Source organism: Doryrhamphus excisus, linkage group LG4 (genome assembly GCF_037039965.1).
Source record: "Doryrhamphus excisus strain RoL-2023G ecotype Guam linkage group LG4, RoL_Dexc_Guam_v1.1, whole genome shotgun sequence".
NCBI classification, from domain to species: domain Eukaryota; kingdom Metazoa; phylum Chordata; class Actinopteri; order Syngnathiformes; family Syngnathidae; genus Doryrhamphus; species Doryrhamphus excisus.
In genome coordinates, this window is record NC_136360.1 from 23,834,187 (window position 1) to 23,847,825 (window position 13,639).

General features: G+C 42.8%; 1 protein-coding gene across 1 annotated transcript; it reads left to right on the forward strand.

The window, feature by feature from the left end:
• The first annotated feature begins 442 nt into the window (after nucleotides 1-442).
• lrrc15 (leucine rich repeat containing 15) lies at nucleotides 443-11,268 on the forward strand. The gene is made up of 3 exons (XM_078789936.1): nucleotides 443-670; nucleotides 2,927-4,593; nucleotides 7,862-11,268. Exons 2-3 carry the CDS (start codon nucleotides 2,934-2,936, stop codon nucleotides 10,198-10,200), a joined length of 3,999 nt encoding a protein of 1,332 aa, XP_078646062.1. The 5' UTR covers nucleotides 443-670; nucleotides 2,927-2,933; the 3' UTR covers nucleotides 10,201-11,268.
• Nucleotides 11,269-13,639: the final 2,371 nt, after the last annotated feature.

Genomic DNA, 13,639 nt, shown 5'->3' on the forward strand with positions numbered 1-13,639 from the left:
AAAAAAACATTATTTTAGTATCTTTTCACATATATCACAAAGCCGAGAGCAGTTAAAAAATCTATGTATACAGTCTATGGATTATTTAGTTTGTTGAGCAGGTTACTGTCAGTATGGTATGAAGGAAGCTATAACCGAGTGGCCGACTGGTGATGTACACAAAAGGCATTTCCTGGCATTGAAATGCAGACATGAGCTGCCCGCACAGCCCATATTTACAACATATTAAAAGAAAAACAAGTCTATTGTCTCAAAGCAAACACTTCCTGTGCATAAAATGTCAATATGAACACAACATGTGCTTCCTGCAAGCGCAGCCAAACGTAGAGTCATTGCAACCACATGGATGTTCCAGGATCTCAAAAGCGCTCAAACTCATTCTGTCACCAGAGGGTGGGGTTTCCCCTCTACCCCCCATCTCCCCCCACCCCGACATTTAACAAAAATGTGAACCAGAAGGAGAGAAGACTGTTGGGAAACTGTGATGACGACGAGTGGACAACATTTGTTTTAAGGGATTTGTGTGATGATGAAGACCGATGGGAATGTTGAAATGTTCATTGGAGGATTGGTGAAACAGCAGCACGAGGGAGGACGTGATAAAAGATAACAGCAACTACCCCCCCCCCCCCCCGGTGTGTGTTTACTCCGTTGCCTGCCACCATCCAAGGTAAGCCATGCACAATTATGCTGTGTGTCTTTTTTATGCAACATACTTCATACTTTGGTTGGAAAAGTAGCTTCAATCCTTAGCAATCCTTATGGAAAAGTAGGCTAAACTAAACTAAAAATCAAAACACTTCATAGTGAAGAAGAAAAAACTTGTTTTTCCACCCATTTCCAAAACATGTATGGATGTAAAACCAGTATGGATGGAGACTTTTCTTAGGTCTATTAATAGACATTTTTTGAAGGGATCCCGTGACTGGGAAAGCAAATCCATGAAAGGAGAAATCATTAGTCATTTCATTTCCTGGCGGCTTGGCAGAACTCTCGCTCTCTCAGACGCCAGATAACGAAAAACCAAACCACACTTCCCAAGCCGTATACTTTCCCCGTCTGAAGACCTGGAACTACATTTGTGCTGAAACTGAAACTGTAAGAAACTCTAACAGTCGTTGCTGTGGTTTTCCTCGTGCTAACAATTTACAGCGACTAGCCAAATTCTGCTACGGCACGGCATAACAATAGAAAAATGGCAGTGAAACAGGAGTTCAGAACATGAAGTGAAGAATCAACACTAAAATGGGAACATATAGGCTGAGAAAAAGCTCTGAAAATGAGCGGTCGTCTTATATTTGGAGTCAAGAGGTTTCGTCATGCATGTGAGCGCATCTTCACTTTCTTTATTAATTTATTATTATAATGATCATATTTATAACAATTCCGGTGTTAAACAATGCCAAAGTATAGATAATGAGGTCTACATATTTGGAAGGGAGCCCTCAAAGACGTTTAGGATGGATCTCCAAGCTCAGTTTCTGACTTCCTTATACGGGCTGGGAATCACCCCAACTCAGCCAACGTGGACCTACAGTGGTGTCAAAAACCTCATAGGAAATAATAAACAGTAAATTAAACAGACCGTTTGGGTCGGAAGCAGGAGGTCCATGGAAATACTGCAGAAAAAGAATCACACAGCACAGAATCTGGAAGATCTAGAAAGCTTCCTGTGTGGGTTATTGTGTGTAGCTGTTCTATAGGAGTCCATAATTCAATAAAAAGAACAAAAAATGAGCATAATAGGTCCTCTATGATAAACATCATTAAGGAAAACAACCCCCAATTTATTACACATTGACTACATTGCACGGTGTACTAGTGGTTAGCCCGCAGGCCACACAGCTAAAAGACCCGAGTTCAATTCCACCTTCAGCCATCTCTGTGTGGAGTTTGCATGTTCTCCCTGTGCATGCGTGGGTTTTCTCCGGGTACTCCGGTTACCTCCCACATTCCAAAAACATGCTAGTTTGCTAACATGCTAAACATGCTAATTGGTGACTCCAAATTGTCCATAGGTATGAATGTGAGTGTGAATGGTTGTTTGTCTATATGTGCCCTATGATTGGCTGGCCACCAGTCCAGGGTGGACCCCGCCTCTCGCCCGAAGACAGCTGGGATAGGCTCCAGCACCCCCGCGACCCTCGTGAGGATAAACGGTAGAAAATGAATGAATGAATGAATAATATTAATATGAGGCTGCACAGCGGCCAGGTGGTTACCACACAGGCTTCGCAGCTAGAAGACCCGAGTTCAATTCCATCCTCAGCAATCTCTGTGTGGGGTTTGCATGTTCTCCCCGTGCATGTGTGGGTTTTCTCCGGGTACTCCGGTTTTCTCCCACATTCCAAAAACATGCTAGGTCAATTAGCCACTCCAAATTGTCCATAGGTATGAATGTGAGTGTGAATGGTTGTTTGTCTATATGTGCCCTGGGATTGGCTGGCCACCAGTCCAGGGTGTATCTCGCCCAAAGACCGCTGGGATAGGCTCCAGCACCCCCACAACAGTATCACTCGGATACTGTGAACATCCAGCAGCAACACAACATTTTGGCATGACTACTATTTTGATGAAAAATATACTGAACCAGGGCTGCACAGCGGGCGTACCCCGCCTCTCGCTCGAAGACAGCTGGGATAGGCTCCAGCACGCCCGCAACCCTCGTGAGGATAAACGGTAGAAAATGAATGAATGAATGTTCATAGATTGAAAACATTTTTAAAAATCCCAGCATGTGATTTTACGTAAAAAGCTCTACTGTAAAAAAGTGCGAGTGGAGGAAGTGATGAAGGTCTCGCCCATGTGCAGAACCAATCAGGTTTTGAGTACAGATCTTGTGTGGTCGCTACGCACTTGTGTTTGAGTACTTATTCCAAGTTATTAATCCTGATCATCAGCTAAAATGAGTCCTGTCTTTTTCCAGGGAAATCATGGCGCTCCCATTCATCTTCCCTGCGCTCCTGCTTCTCTGTTCCCTCAGTGTTGCTGTGTGGTCATGTCCCGATGGATGCCAATGTAAAGAAAACCAGATCTTATGTGTTGGAATCTCACGTGTTCCTCAAATACCAACGTCCACCACGGCCTTCTACTTGTCCAACTGCAGCATCTCCTCTCTGACGCCAGATGACTTCACTTCTCTGACCAACGCTATAAGCGTTTGGATTAAACACTGTGTTTTGAGGGAGGTTCATCCTGGCACGTTTGATTCCACGCTGAACCTCAAGGCCTTAGTGCTTACTGGAACAGAATTGCAAGATCTGCACGAGGACTTGTTCCGGAATCTTCAGCAGCTTGAGACTCTGAACGTGAACAGCAACAAGCTCCTCGTACTTCATCCAAAATGGTTCTCCCCAATCAAAAGACTGACTGCCCTTGATCTCAGTCGGAACCAGTTGACCTCCATACCTGAGGAAACCTTTCACCCTCTGACTGAGCTGGTGTACCTTTTGCTCGCAGGTAACAGTATCGGTCAGTTACCAAGAGGGACCTTCAAAGGTCTTTCGAAGCTCAAGTACCTTCGGCTAAACAGAAATGTACTACAGCAAGTCCCCAGCGGATGTTTTGATGACCTCAAAAACCTGGAGGAACTATCCTTACACGACAATCGCATCACTCATCTCCAACACGACCTGTTCTCCAAGACGCCCAACCTCCAAAAGCTGTTCCTTTCCAACAACCAACTGAGAACTCTTCCGCAAGGACTCTTCCTGCACCTCCCCCTCCTGGCCCAGATCTCCTTGTATGAGAACCAGTTGGAGAGCTTGGCTTCTGGGGTGTTTGGTCCCATGGCCCTGCAGGAGTTGTGGCTTTACGACAACAAGCTGAGTCGAGTCGAGGACGACACCTTCAGAAACCTGACGCAGTTACAACTCCTGGTGCTCAGCCGCAACCGGATCGGCTACGTATCTACCGATGCCTTTCGAGGGTTGGAGCAGATCGGTGAAATATCCCTGCACACCAACCTGCTCAGGAACGTACAAGCTGGCACATTCCGAGGTCTTCCCAAGCTGAGAAACATCTCTTTGGAGCACAATTTCATCACTCAACTGCCTGTTGGGTTTCTCCAAGGTCTGAGCCACCTGGGACAGATCGACCTGAATAACAACTCTCTTCCCAACCTGCCGCAGGAAACGCTGGACGCCATCTCTGTGGCAGAGGAGATACTGCTTCATCGGAACCCTTGGAGGTGTGACGAGGACATTGTGCCTCTGAGGAACTGGCTGAGAAAGCACCCAACCAAGACCAACCAAAGCCAAGTGGTGTGCGACACGCCCCTGGGCCTAAGCGGGGAGGTCATTGCCATGCTGACCGAGGAGGACTTGAACCTGAAGAGTTCCACGCAGCAAACGCTACTCACCTCAGAGGAGTTGCCTGCCGCCAAGACCACGTCTTCCACAGAGTCAGAAGCGGTCACAAGAAGCGGACACGGGGAAGAAGGACAAATCTCCGGCCGTACTTCCATCATCCTCATTGTCATCGCAGTCGTCGCCACGGCCGTCATCAGCGCCGCTGTCATTGGCTGTCTATGCTGGAGAAGGAAGAGAAAAGGAAGAGGAGATATTGGACATCGGGGCAGGAGCTCTGTGCTCTAGATGGGTGTACAATCTCAAAAGTGCCTAATGTTTTCGTTTTTTTTGCATTTTAAAGTGACCCATATTCATCATCCCTTTGTTTGTTAGGTACCTTCAACAACCTGCAGGCCTGAAGTACCACAAACAGGAAGTGACGTCTAAGGTTTAGACTTATCTGTTAGCTTTGCATCAAAAGTAGCCTCAATCAATCACCTTTGTCACTTCAACGTCACTTCATGTCACTGGTGCGTGTTTGCGTGATTGGCAGGAAGGAAAGAAAAGAAAAGCAGAAGTTTGGCGCCACCTGTTGGTCTTCGTGTGTAACTCTCGAGAATTTGAATAGAATTACAGACGTTTTTCGATGGAATTAATATTGTATCCATCACTGAGTGGAGTTTGTGACTTCAACTCGAAACTGCTGAACTTGTGGTGGAATTCAACTTCAATTTGTTGAATAAAACTGGAGGTATGTACGACATGGCACAGAGGGCCAGTCGGTAAATAGCAGTCTATGAATGCAATGGCGGCCATGAGCTAACATAACCTTTTCATGTATAACAGTCATGAACACGAAAGAAACACTAACTGCCACATGAACGTTGAACACACGTATATCTTTTTAAAGTATATTTTTACCTTACCAGCCTACAAAGAATAAATAGAAGGTCGCTGCTTTGAAACGCTTAAGCTCTTCTTCTCCGTAACTCAAGACGATTCTCGTTACAACACTGACACCTGCTGGTCATTTATTATAACGCATCAAACAGCACTCAGTGAACAGACAAACTGATACGAAGGCTAATAACTCATGATTTATTATAAGAATAATAATATTATTTCAAATATTATTCATTACTCAATGTGTCAGTTACATACAAACTCGAAAAGATTTACTTTGGGTTCTACATCAGGAGATTATTGTAGCGTGGCTGGGAACACTTCCTGGTTCCCGGCGTGCTTTGCGGCACCGTCGATGTAAATAGTTCTTCAGTTTGTAGTTTGAAGTCGCATAGTTGTTCATTGTTGGTCTTCTCAAACAGTGATAGTGTATTGTGTGTTTTTATTTGTCTGTTGCGTTGTTTTGTGATGTTTTGGGGCTTTGTTGTTGGCACACCATGACTGAAAATATCATTTGGTGGAATCTGATAGGCTACGTGTTGAATGTTAGCTAGCTTCTTCTTCAGCTCTTAAAGTTCTAGCCTCCTCTTTTACAAGACCACAATAAATTCTATAATTGACATTTTTTGATTGATTTTTGGATCTATTATCACTATTTGGCATATATTTTAATCATGTCTGTGTCTTATTATGCTTGTGTTTCAGTACTACTAAGTATACACAGGCTTATCTTCGAACAAGGATATCTTGAACTCCACACAGAGATGGCCGAGGGTGGAATTGAACCCTGGTCACCTAGCTGTGAGGTCTGCGTGCTAACCACTAGATCGCCCTGTAATTATTTATTTCCCCGCTAAAAAAATGTAATAAAGTGTCTTAATCATTTGTACATTTTTTAAAAGATAAAATTTTGTAGCATTCCAGCTCATACAAACAAACGCAAGTTCTTAATTAGAACACAATTGAGAATAGAACTAACGTACAAAACCTCAAAATGCTCCAAAAGTCAAACAGTAAGGTTCCATTTCTTATTTTTGTTCAAACTCATAATAATCAATAATTAATTTATGAAATCATCTAAAGCATAATGGTAAAAATGAATGCAAGTCTTGTACAGTACAGTCGGAAATGAGAGTGACGTGTATTTGCTGCGCTCATCCTCTCTGATGTCAACAGATAATCATTAAGTCATTAAAAATAAAAATGGCGGCGATAAGATGAAACGTGTTTAAAGACGCCATATCTACTTGACGTTGGAGCCCCGCTGCAGCCCAGGGCCGCCATTGGCTGAAAAAGACGCCTAGATTAGAATTATCTCGGCTTGCAGAAGCTTGTTTGGCCACGCCCAGCCGGGTCGCTGCAGGGCAACAACGATATCGACAACAACTCACGCAACTTGTGTCTCTTTGCATTTCCTCTCTGCTGCTTCCTGCCACGGGAAATAATCAGGTAGGCTCCATCGGGATTCAGATAACGTCACATTTCATGGACGCTCACATGTCAGCCACCTTTTCCATGCGTTTTAGAGTAGTCAGTGTGCAGCTTGTATAGCACTATTGACTATCCACAGAGGGGAAAACATTATTTTAGTATTTTGGCATGTAATGAAAAACAAACTAAACAACAAATAATGTAATTTTTGGAAGATTAGGGTGTGGAAAAAGTTCTAATGTTACAAGAATAAAGCCAAAATATTATGTAAATAAAGTCATAATTGTAAGAATAAGTTGATTATAAGAAGAAAGTTGAACAAAATCAGCAAATGAGAAACAAAACTAAATAAAGTTTTTGGAAAAGTAGGTTGGGGAAAAAATCTATATATGGGAATAAAGTTATATTATTTGAAAAAATGTTGAAATATATCTGGGGCAAAAAACAGCAAAAATGGGGGACAAAACAGCAAACTAGCATGTTTTTGGAATGTGGGAGGAAACCGGAGTACCCGGAGAAAACCCACGCATGCACGGGGAGAACATGCAAACTCCACACAGAGATGGCCGAGGGTGGAATCGAACTCGGGTCTCCTAGCTGTGCACTGTGCAGCCCTGGTTAAGTATATTTTTCATCAAAATAGTAGTCATGCCAAAATGTTGTGTTGCTGCTGGATGTTGCTGCTGGGTGCTGGAGCCTATCCCAGCTGTCTTGGGGTGAGAGGCGGGGTCCACCCTGGACTGGTGGCCAGCCAGCCAATCCCAGGGCACATATAGACAAACAACCATTCACACTCACATTCATACCTATGGACAATTTGGAGTGGCTAATTAACCTAGCATGTTTTTGGAATGTGGGAGGAAACCGGAGTACTCGGAGAAAAGCCACGCATGCACGGGGAGAACATGCAAACTCCACACACAGATGGGTGGAATCGAACCCTAGTCTCCTAGCTGTGGGTCCTGCACACTAACCACTCCTCCACCGTGCAGCCTGAATAAAAACATTGAAAATGAAATGTGTGTTTTCAATGCACATATAATTAAAGTTGCACAGTACTTACAGACACAGTCTCCAAGACAGACGCGTATTCCGGAATGCTCCGGATTATTCCATTTCTGTGCCTAACTGCGATTAATTGGGGCCACTAGTTGTGGTTCAAAATCCTTGTCCCGTGGAAAAAAGATATCTTGTATTAAAAATGTCCGTACAGACTTTGGTGAGATACTGTATATAAGCGCTTCCATACATGTCTTGTGTTTTCCAGCGCTTGGCCATGCAGAGTCCAGACCTGATTGTGTTTCTCCTGCTGGCGCTCTTTAATCCCTTCCTGACTGGGAATCAACCATGTGAAAAGGAGACTGACTGTCCCTCAGGAAACCAAGTGGTCTTAGGTTCCAATGTGACAGAAATCCCTCGTACGCTAAGACCGGGCGTGACTGAACTTTTCTTCCTGAACAGCCAGATCAAGATGATTCCCAAAGCAGCCTTTGTGGAAAACCCCCACCTGGAAAAGGTGGAGTTCCTGAACACCAACATAACCGTTATCGAGCCGGGAGCTTTTGAAGGTCTGATCAACGCCAGGTACATCGAAGTCTCCGGCACGCTGCTGGAGTCTATCCCAGTGGGAGTCTTCACAGGGGTGGACAATCTGGAGAAAATCATCCTAAAGTCCAACAAGCTCCGTCATGTGCCCAAAGGTTTGTTTGATGGCCTTCAGAAGCTGCGGGAGCTCCAGTTGCACATCAACGAGATCCAGTCCATCCAAGACGGGACGTTTGATGACCTGGAGAACCTCACAACGCTTCATCTGGCCAAAAACAACCTCTCCACCGTGTCCACCAGCTGGTTCTCCAAGCTGACCAAACTGCAAACGCTTCGGCTTTATGAAAATCAGCTGAGCGCCATTCCTGAGGATATTTTCCATCATTTGCCAAATTTAAAGGAAATTTCTGTGCAGGGCAACAAAATAAGCGACTTGTCCCCAAATCAGTTTCCACATAAAGACAAAGTCACAAAGCTTCTTTTGGACGACAACCGACTGGCAAAATTACCGGGGGGATTCTTTGTAGGCTTCCCAAATCTTAAAACGCTGACGCTGCAGAAGAATCGACTGGCCGGTCTTCCAGCTGTGCTTTTCGGAGAAATGAAAACCACAGATTTGAGTCTGAGTCAAAATCATCTGAGTCATCTCCCAAAGGCGATATTCAGTCCGCTGAAGAAACTGAAGAGGCTGGATCTATCAAGGAACCACTTCGCCGCTTTGTCGGCCGACTACTTTGAAGGATTGGACAAAGTCGCCGTTTTGAATCTGCGCAACAACTCCATCGCGTCGCTGGGATTTGACGTTTTTGAGAAGCTTCCATCTCTAAGTACGCTTGATCTGTCCGGCAACAACCTCCAAACGCTGCCTGAGGATATTTTCGAACCTGTACCGAAACTCACCAAGGTTTACCTCCATGGCAATCCCTGGAACTGCGACTGCAACCTTGTACCTCTCCACATCTGGATCAAGGCCAATTCCCAGCTGGTTCCCAGTGTGGTTGCGTGCACGTATCCGGAACACCTTAAAGGACAGGCGCTCGCAAACTTGACGCTGGAGGAACTGATTTGCCGCGCAGATCCTACCGCAACCGTTAGGGTGTTACCGACTTCGACGACACAACTGAGCCTCACGACACGACTTCCATCGACAACCTCAGCAGAACCGACCACCGTCCTCGCGACCCCAACACCTTGGACAACACAACCGATCCTCACGACACGACTTCCATCGACAACCTCAGCGGAACCGACCACCGTCCTCGCGACCCCAACACCTTGGACGACACAACCGATCCTCACGACACGACTTCCATCGACAACCGCAAAACCGGAATCAGCAGAACCGACCACCGTCCTCACGACCCCAACACCTTCAACGACACAACCGATCCTCACGACACGACTCCCATCGACAACCTCAGCAGAACCGACCACCGTCCTCGCGACCCCAACACCGACAACACCACAACCGAGCACAACCCTTCCTGCTTCGAGTACAACATCTCAAGTAGCAACCACTCCCACCGCCATTTTAGCTACAGTTCCTCCGCCAACCACAACAGAAGCCACTTTACGAAGAACAACAATAACTTCACCGACAACTCCGCTACCAACAACGACGATGTCCGTTCGCACGTTGCCACAAACGACAATCACCACAACCGCAACCACAACCTCACCCAGCACCGCTCTGACGACAATTGCTATCACCATGACAACCACGACTCCAAATACCCCAACAACCCCAACAATTGGAGTCGTCGCCTGTCCCGTGGAGCCGAGTCAGTCATGGTCAACACGCAAGAACGACAAAGGAAGAACGTCAAGTCATTGCAAATCCCAAGCAACAGTGTACGGCGTCCTGCTGCTGGTGGAGCTGTCCTGCATGCTAGCGCTGATCAAGGTCACCGTGTCTTTTGGCCGTTTGCTGCAGCGCCGGGAAAGGTCAAACAAGGTCAAACTCACAAGTTTCTCCCACAGGAAAGAAGTCATCCTCAGGCCTGTTTGGGAGGCGGAGACCAAAAGACTTTAAACGGCTTCAACTAGGGATGTCCAAAGCCCGGCCCCGGGGCTATCCTCTGCTCCTACGCATTGGGAGGAGCGTCTGGTCAGGATGGGGGGGCGTTCAGGGACGTTTAAGACCAGGAAGACCCAGGAGACTGATCTGGTCAGGATGGGGTGGCGTTCAGGGACGTGTAAGACCAGGAAGACCCAGGAGACTGATCTGGTCAGGATGGGGTGGCGTTCAGGGACGTGTAAGACCAGGAAGACCCAGGAGACTGATCTGGTCAGGATGGGGGGGCGTTCAGGGCGTGTCAGACTGAGAAGACCCAGGAGACTTATCTGGTCAGGATGGGGGGGCGTTCAGGGACGTGTAAGACCAGGAAGACCCAGGAGACTGATCTGGTCTGGATGGGGTGGCGTTCAGGGACGTGTAAGACCAGGAAGACCCAGGAGACTGATCTGGTCAGGATGGGGGGGCGTTCAGGGACGTGTAAGACCAGCAAGACCCAGGAGACTGATCTGGTCAGGATGGGGTGGCGTTCAGGGACGTGTAAGACCAGGAAGACCCAGGAGACTGATCTGGTCAGGATGGGGTGGCGTTCAGGGCGTGTCAGACTGAGAAGACCCAGGAGACTGATCTGGCCAGGATGGGGTGGCGTTCAGGGACGTGTAAGACCAGGAAGACCCAGGAGACGTTGGAGAAAGTGGTTAGGTGTAACTGACTGGACAAGCATTGATAAGCTTTGTGTATAGCGTGAGCTGATATAATATATATAATATATATAATCTGATATAATATTACTTCCATTTATCTATGGAGTAGTTGAATAAATGTTTTGGGATGCACTGCTTAGTTTCTCTCAGCAGGGGGAGCCAAACATTCACAACACTTTGGGTTTCACTTCCAACGGGAAACCTCAGCAACAAATGTTTGCGTTTCAATTTGAATGAATTATCTTTTATCTGTTAAACCACTTGAGTTTACTGTATGTGTATTTCATTCTTCATTTGCAGCCTGTGACTCGTGTATTAAGGCAAATTTAACACTAAAAAAACTGCAAAAATGGGAATTATATGCTTTGAAAAACTTTGAAAAAACAACAAAAATATTTTAAAACTTTTATATATATATATAAATCTATATCTATATATATATATAAATGTATTGAGTAAAATTTAACACAAACACACACACACATATATATATATATATATATTTGCTGTTTTTCTGTGTTAAATTTTACTTAATACATATATATTTATTAATTATTAATTATTTACTTTAAAAAAAACTTTAAAAAATTTAAAGACCTAAAGACTTAAATTAATTACTTAATACATATTGGGAAAAATAAATACAAAAAGCAGAAATGTATACATATATATATATTCATATATATGCATTTCTGCTTTTTTATAATACATATATTTATAGTCATATATATATGTATTAAGTAAAATTTAACACAAAAAACATATATATATATATATATATATATTATACATACATATATATGCTGTTTTTCTGTGTTTAAATTTTTAATACATATATATTACTTAATTAATTACTTAATTAATTTAAAGACTTAAATTAATTTATATATATTATACATATATATATATACATATGTATATCACTATATTGACACTTACTATGGTACCCATTATGGCATTGGATGCTCATATCACCCAGTACTTTGCTACGTGACAAAAAAAAACATTAAAATAAATGAATAAAATAAAAAAAATATTCATTCATGAACAAAATGAAAATAAAATTAATTAAAATTAATGAATAAAATAAATATTCATTAATTCATTTATTCATCAATGAATATTTTTTATTTTATTCATTTATTTTAATTTTTTATTTTATTGTATTTGTCATGTACTGAAGTACGAGGTGATATGACCATACAATGACATAACTGTCAATATACTATTGACAGTTACTGTCAGTAACTGTAACTGTCAGTATACTATGGTACCCATTATGTCATTGTATGGTCATATCACCTCGTACTTTGGTACGTGACAAAAAATGTAACAAATAAATAAAATAAAAAAAAATCAAAATTCATCAAAAAAAATATTAGGAAAGCAGGAAGTGAACAAATGTAACAGTAAAATAAATAAATAACATAAAAAAAAGGGAACAAGAAAAAAATAAAAAGAAATTTTTTTTTACAAATATTTTCTAAAATAAAGTTAAAAAAACAACTTAAATTATATTATGGAAAGCAGGAAGTGAACAAATGTAAGAGTTAGTGATTGTAAAAGTACCAGATGGAGGGGTAGGATTTAATAAGCTTTGCTTCTTCCTACTCCTTTTGGACATGTGGAACTGGGAACTGATTATGGGATGCATATTTAAATGAAATAAAAACATTAGCATTAGCAAACGCGTGTGAAGAAGACTTGGTCTGTACCATGAAGAGAGAATATGAAATGATAAATGTGTAAATCCTCAATTGGGTCAAAGAACGTCCCAAACCAATTAGCAGAGCAAATGGCCCGTGACACCAACACCCCATTTTCCAACGACGGTGGAAATGATGATTGAATGTGTTGCCGTGTTGCAGCATCCCATTCTGTCTTGTAGGACATTACCGTGCAGCTTTGTCTCTTTGTGCTGGTCTTCCTGCCAAGCAAAAGCATCCATGTTGGCGTGTTGGCGTGTTGGCGTGTTGATGCTGTTGAAGCGTCCCGACTGAGAAGCCTTGGTGATGTCACTCCATTCATGTTCCATATGATGAAACCACGACGTGATGCATTTAGCCTCCCCTGCTCTTCGCTCTGGCAGACCCCTGGGATCTGAACCTTCAAAGCAGGTGGAATCGAACTCCGGTGTCCTAGCTGTGTGGCCTGAACATTGAACAAATCAAGAAAAAATATTTTTCTTTGAATGTCATAACATTGTAAGAGAAAAATAAAACAACAAATAAAGTTGTAATTTTTGGACAATGAAAAAGTTATAATGTTGCAAAAATAAAGCCAAAATATTGCCCGACTAAAGTCATAATTATGAGAAAAATAATTCCATGAAGTTGAGATTGTTGCAAAGTAAAAAAAAAAACACCAACAGCCTAAATAAAAAAACATCTGTAATTTTTCAAGAATAAAATTAAAATATGACATGAAAAATCTTGTAAAATGTAAAAAGAAAATGTTGTCATTTTATGATATTTAACATTTTTTAATGTCAGAACATTATGAAGAAGTAACATCGTTTTAGTGGCATTAAGTTGAAATAGTCAGAAGAAAAAATTTCTTTAAAGAGTTGTAATATTACAAAAAATTTAGTATTGGAGTATACTAATTGGAGTATACTAAGTGGAGTATACTAATTGGAGTATACTAAATGGAGTATACTAATTGGAGTATACTAAGTGGAGTATACTAATTGGAGTATACTAAGTGGAGTATACTAAGTGGAGTATACTAATTGGAGTATACTAATTGGAGTA

Coding starts and splice junctions, on each gene's coding strand:
- lrrc15 (XM_078789936.1), top strand. CDS start 2,934: ATGGCGCTCCCATTCATCTTCCCTGCGCTCCTGCTTCTCTGTTCCCTC. Junction 4,594..7,861: donor GGGCAGGAGCTCTGTGCTCT/AGATGGGTGTAC, acceptor ACTGTATATAAG/CGCTTCCATACATGTCTTGT.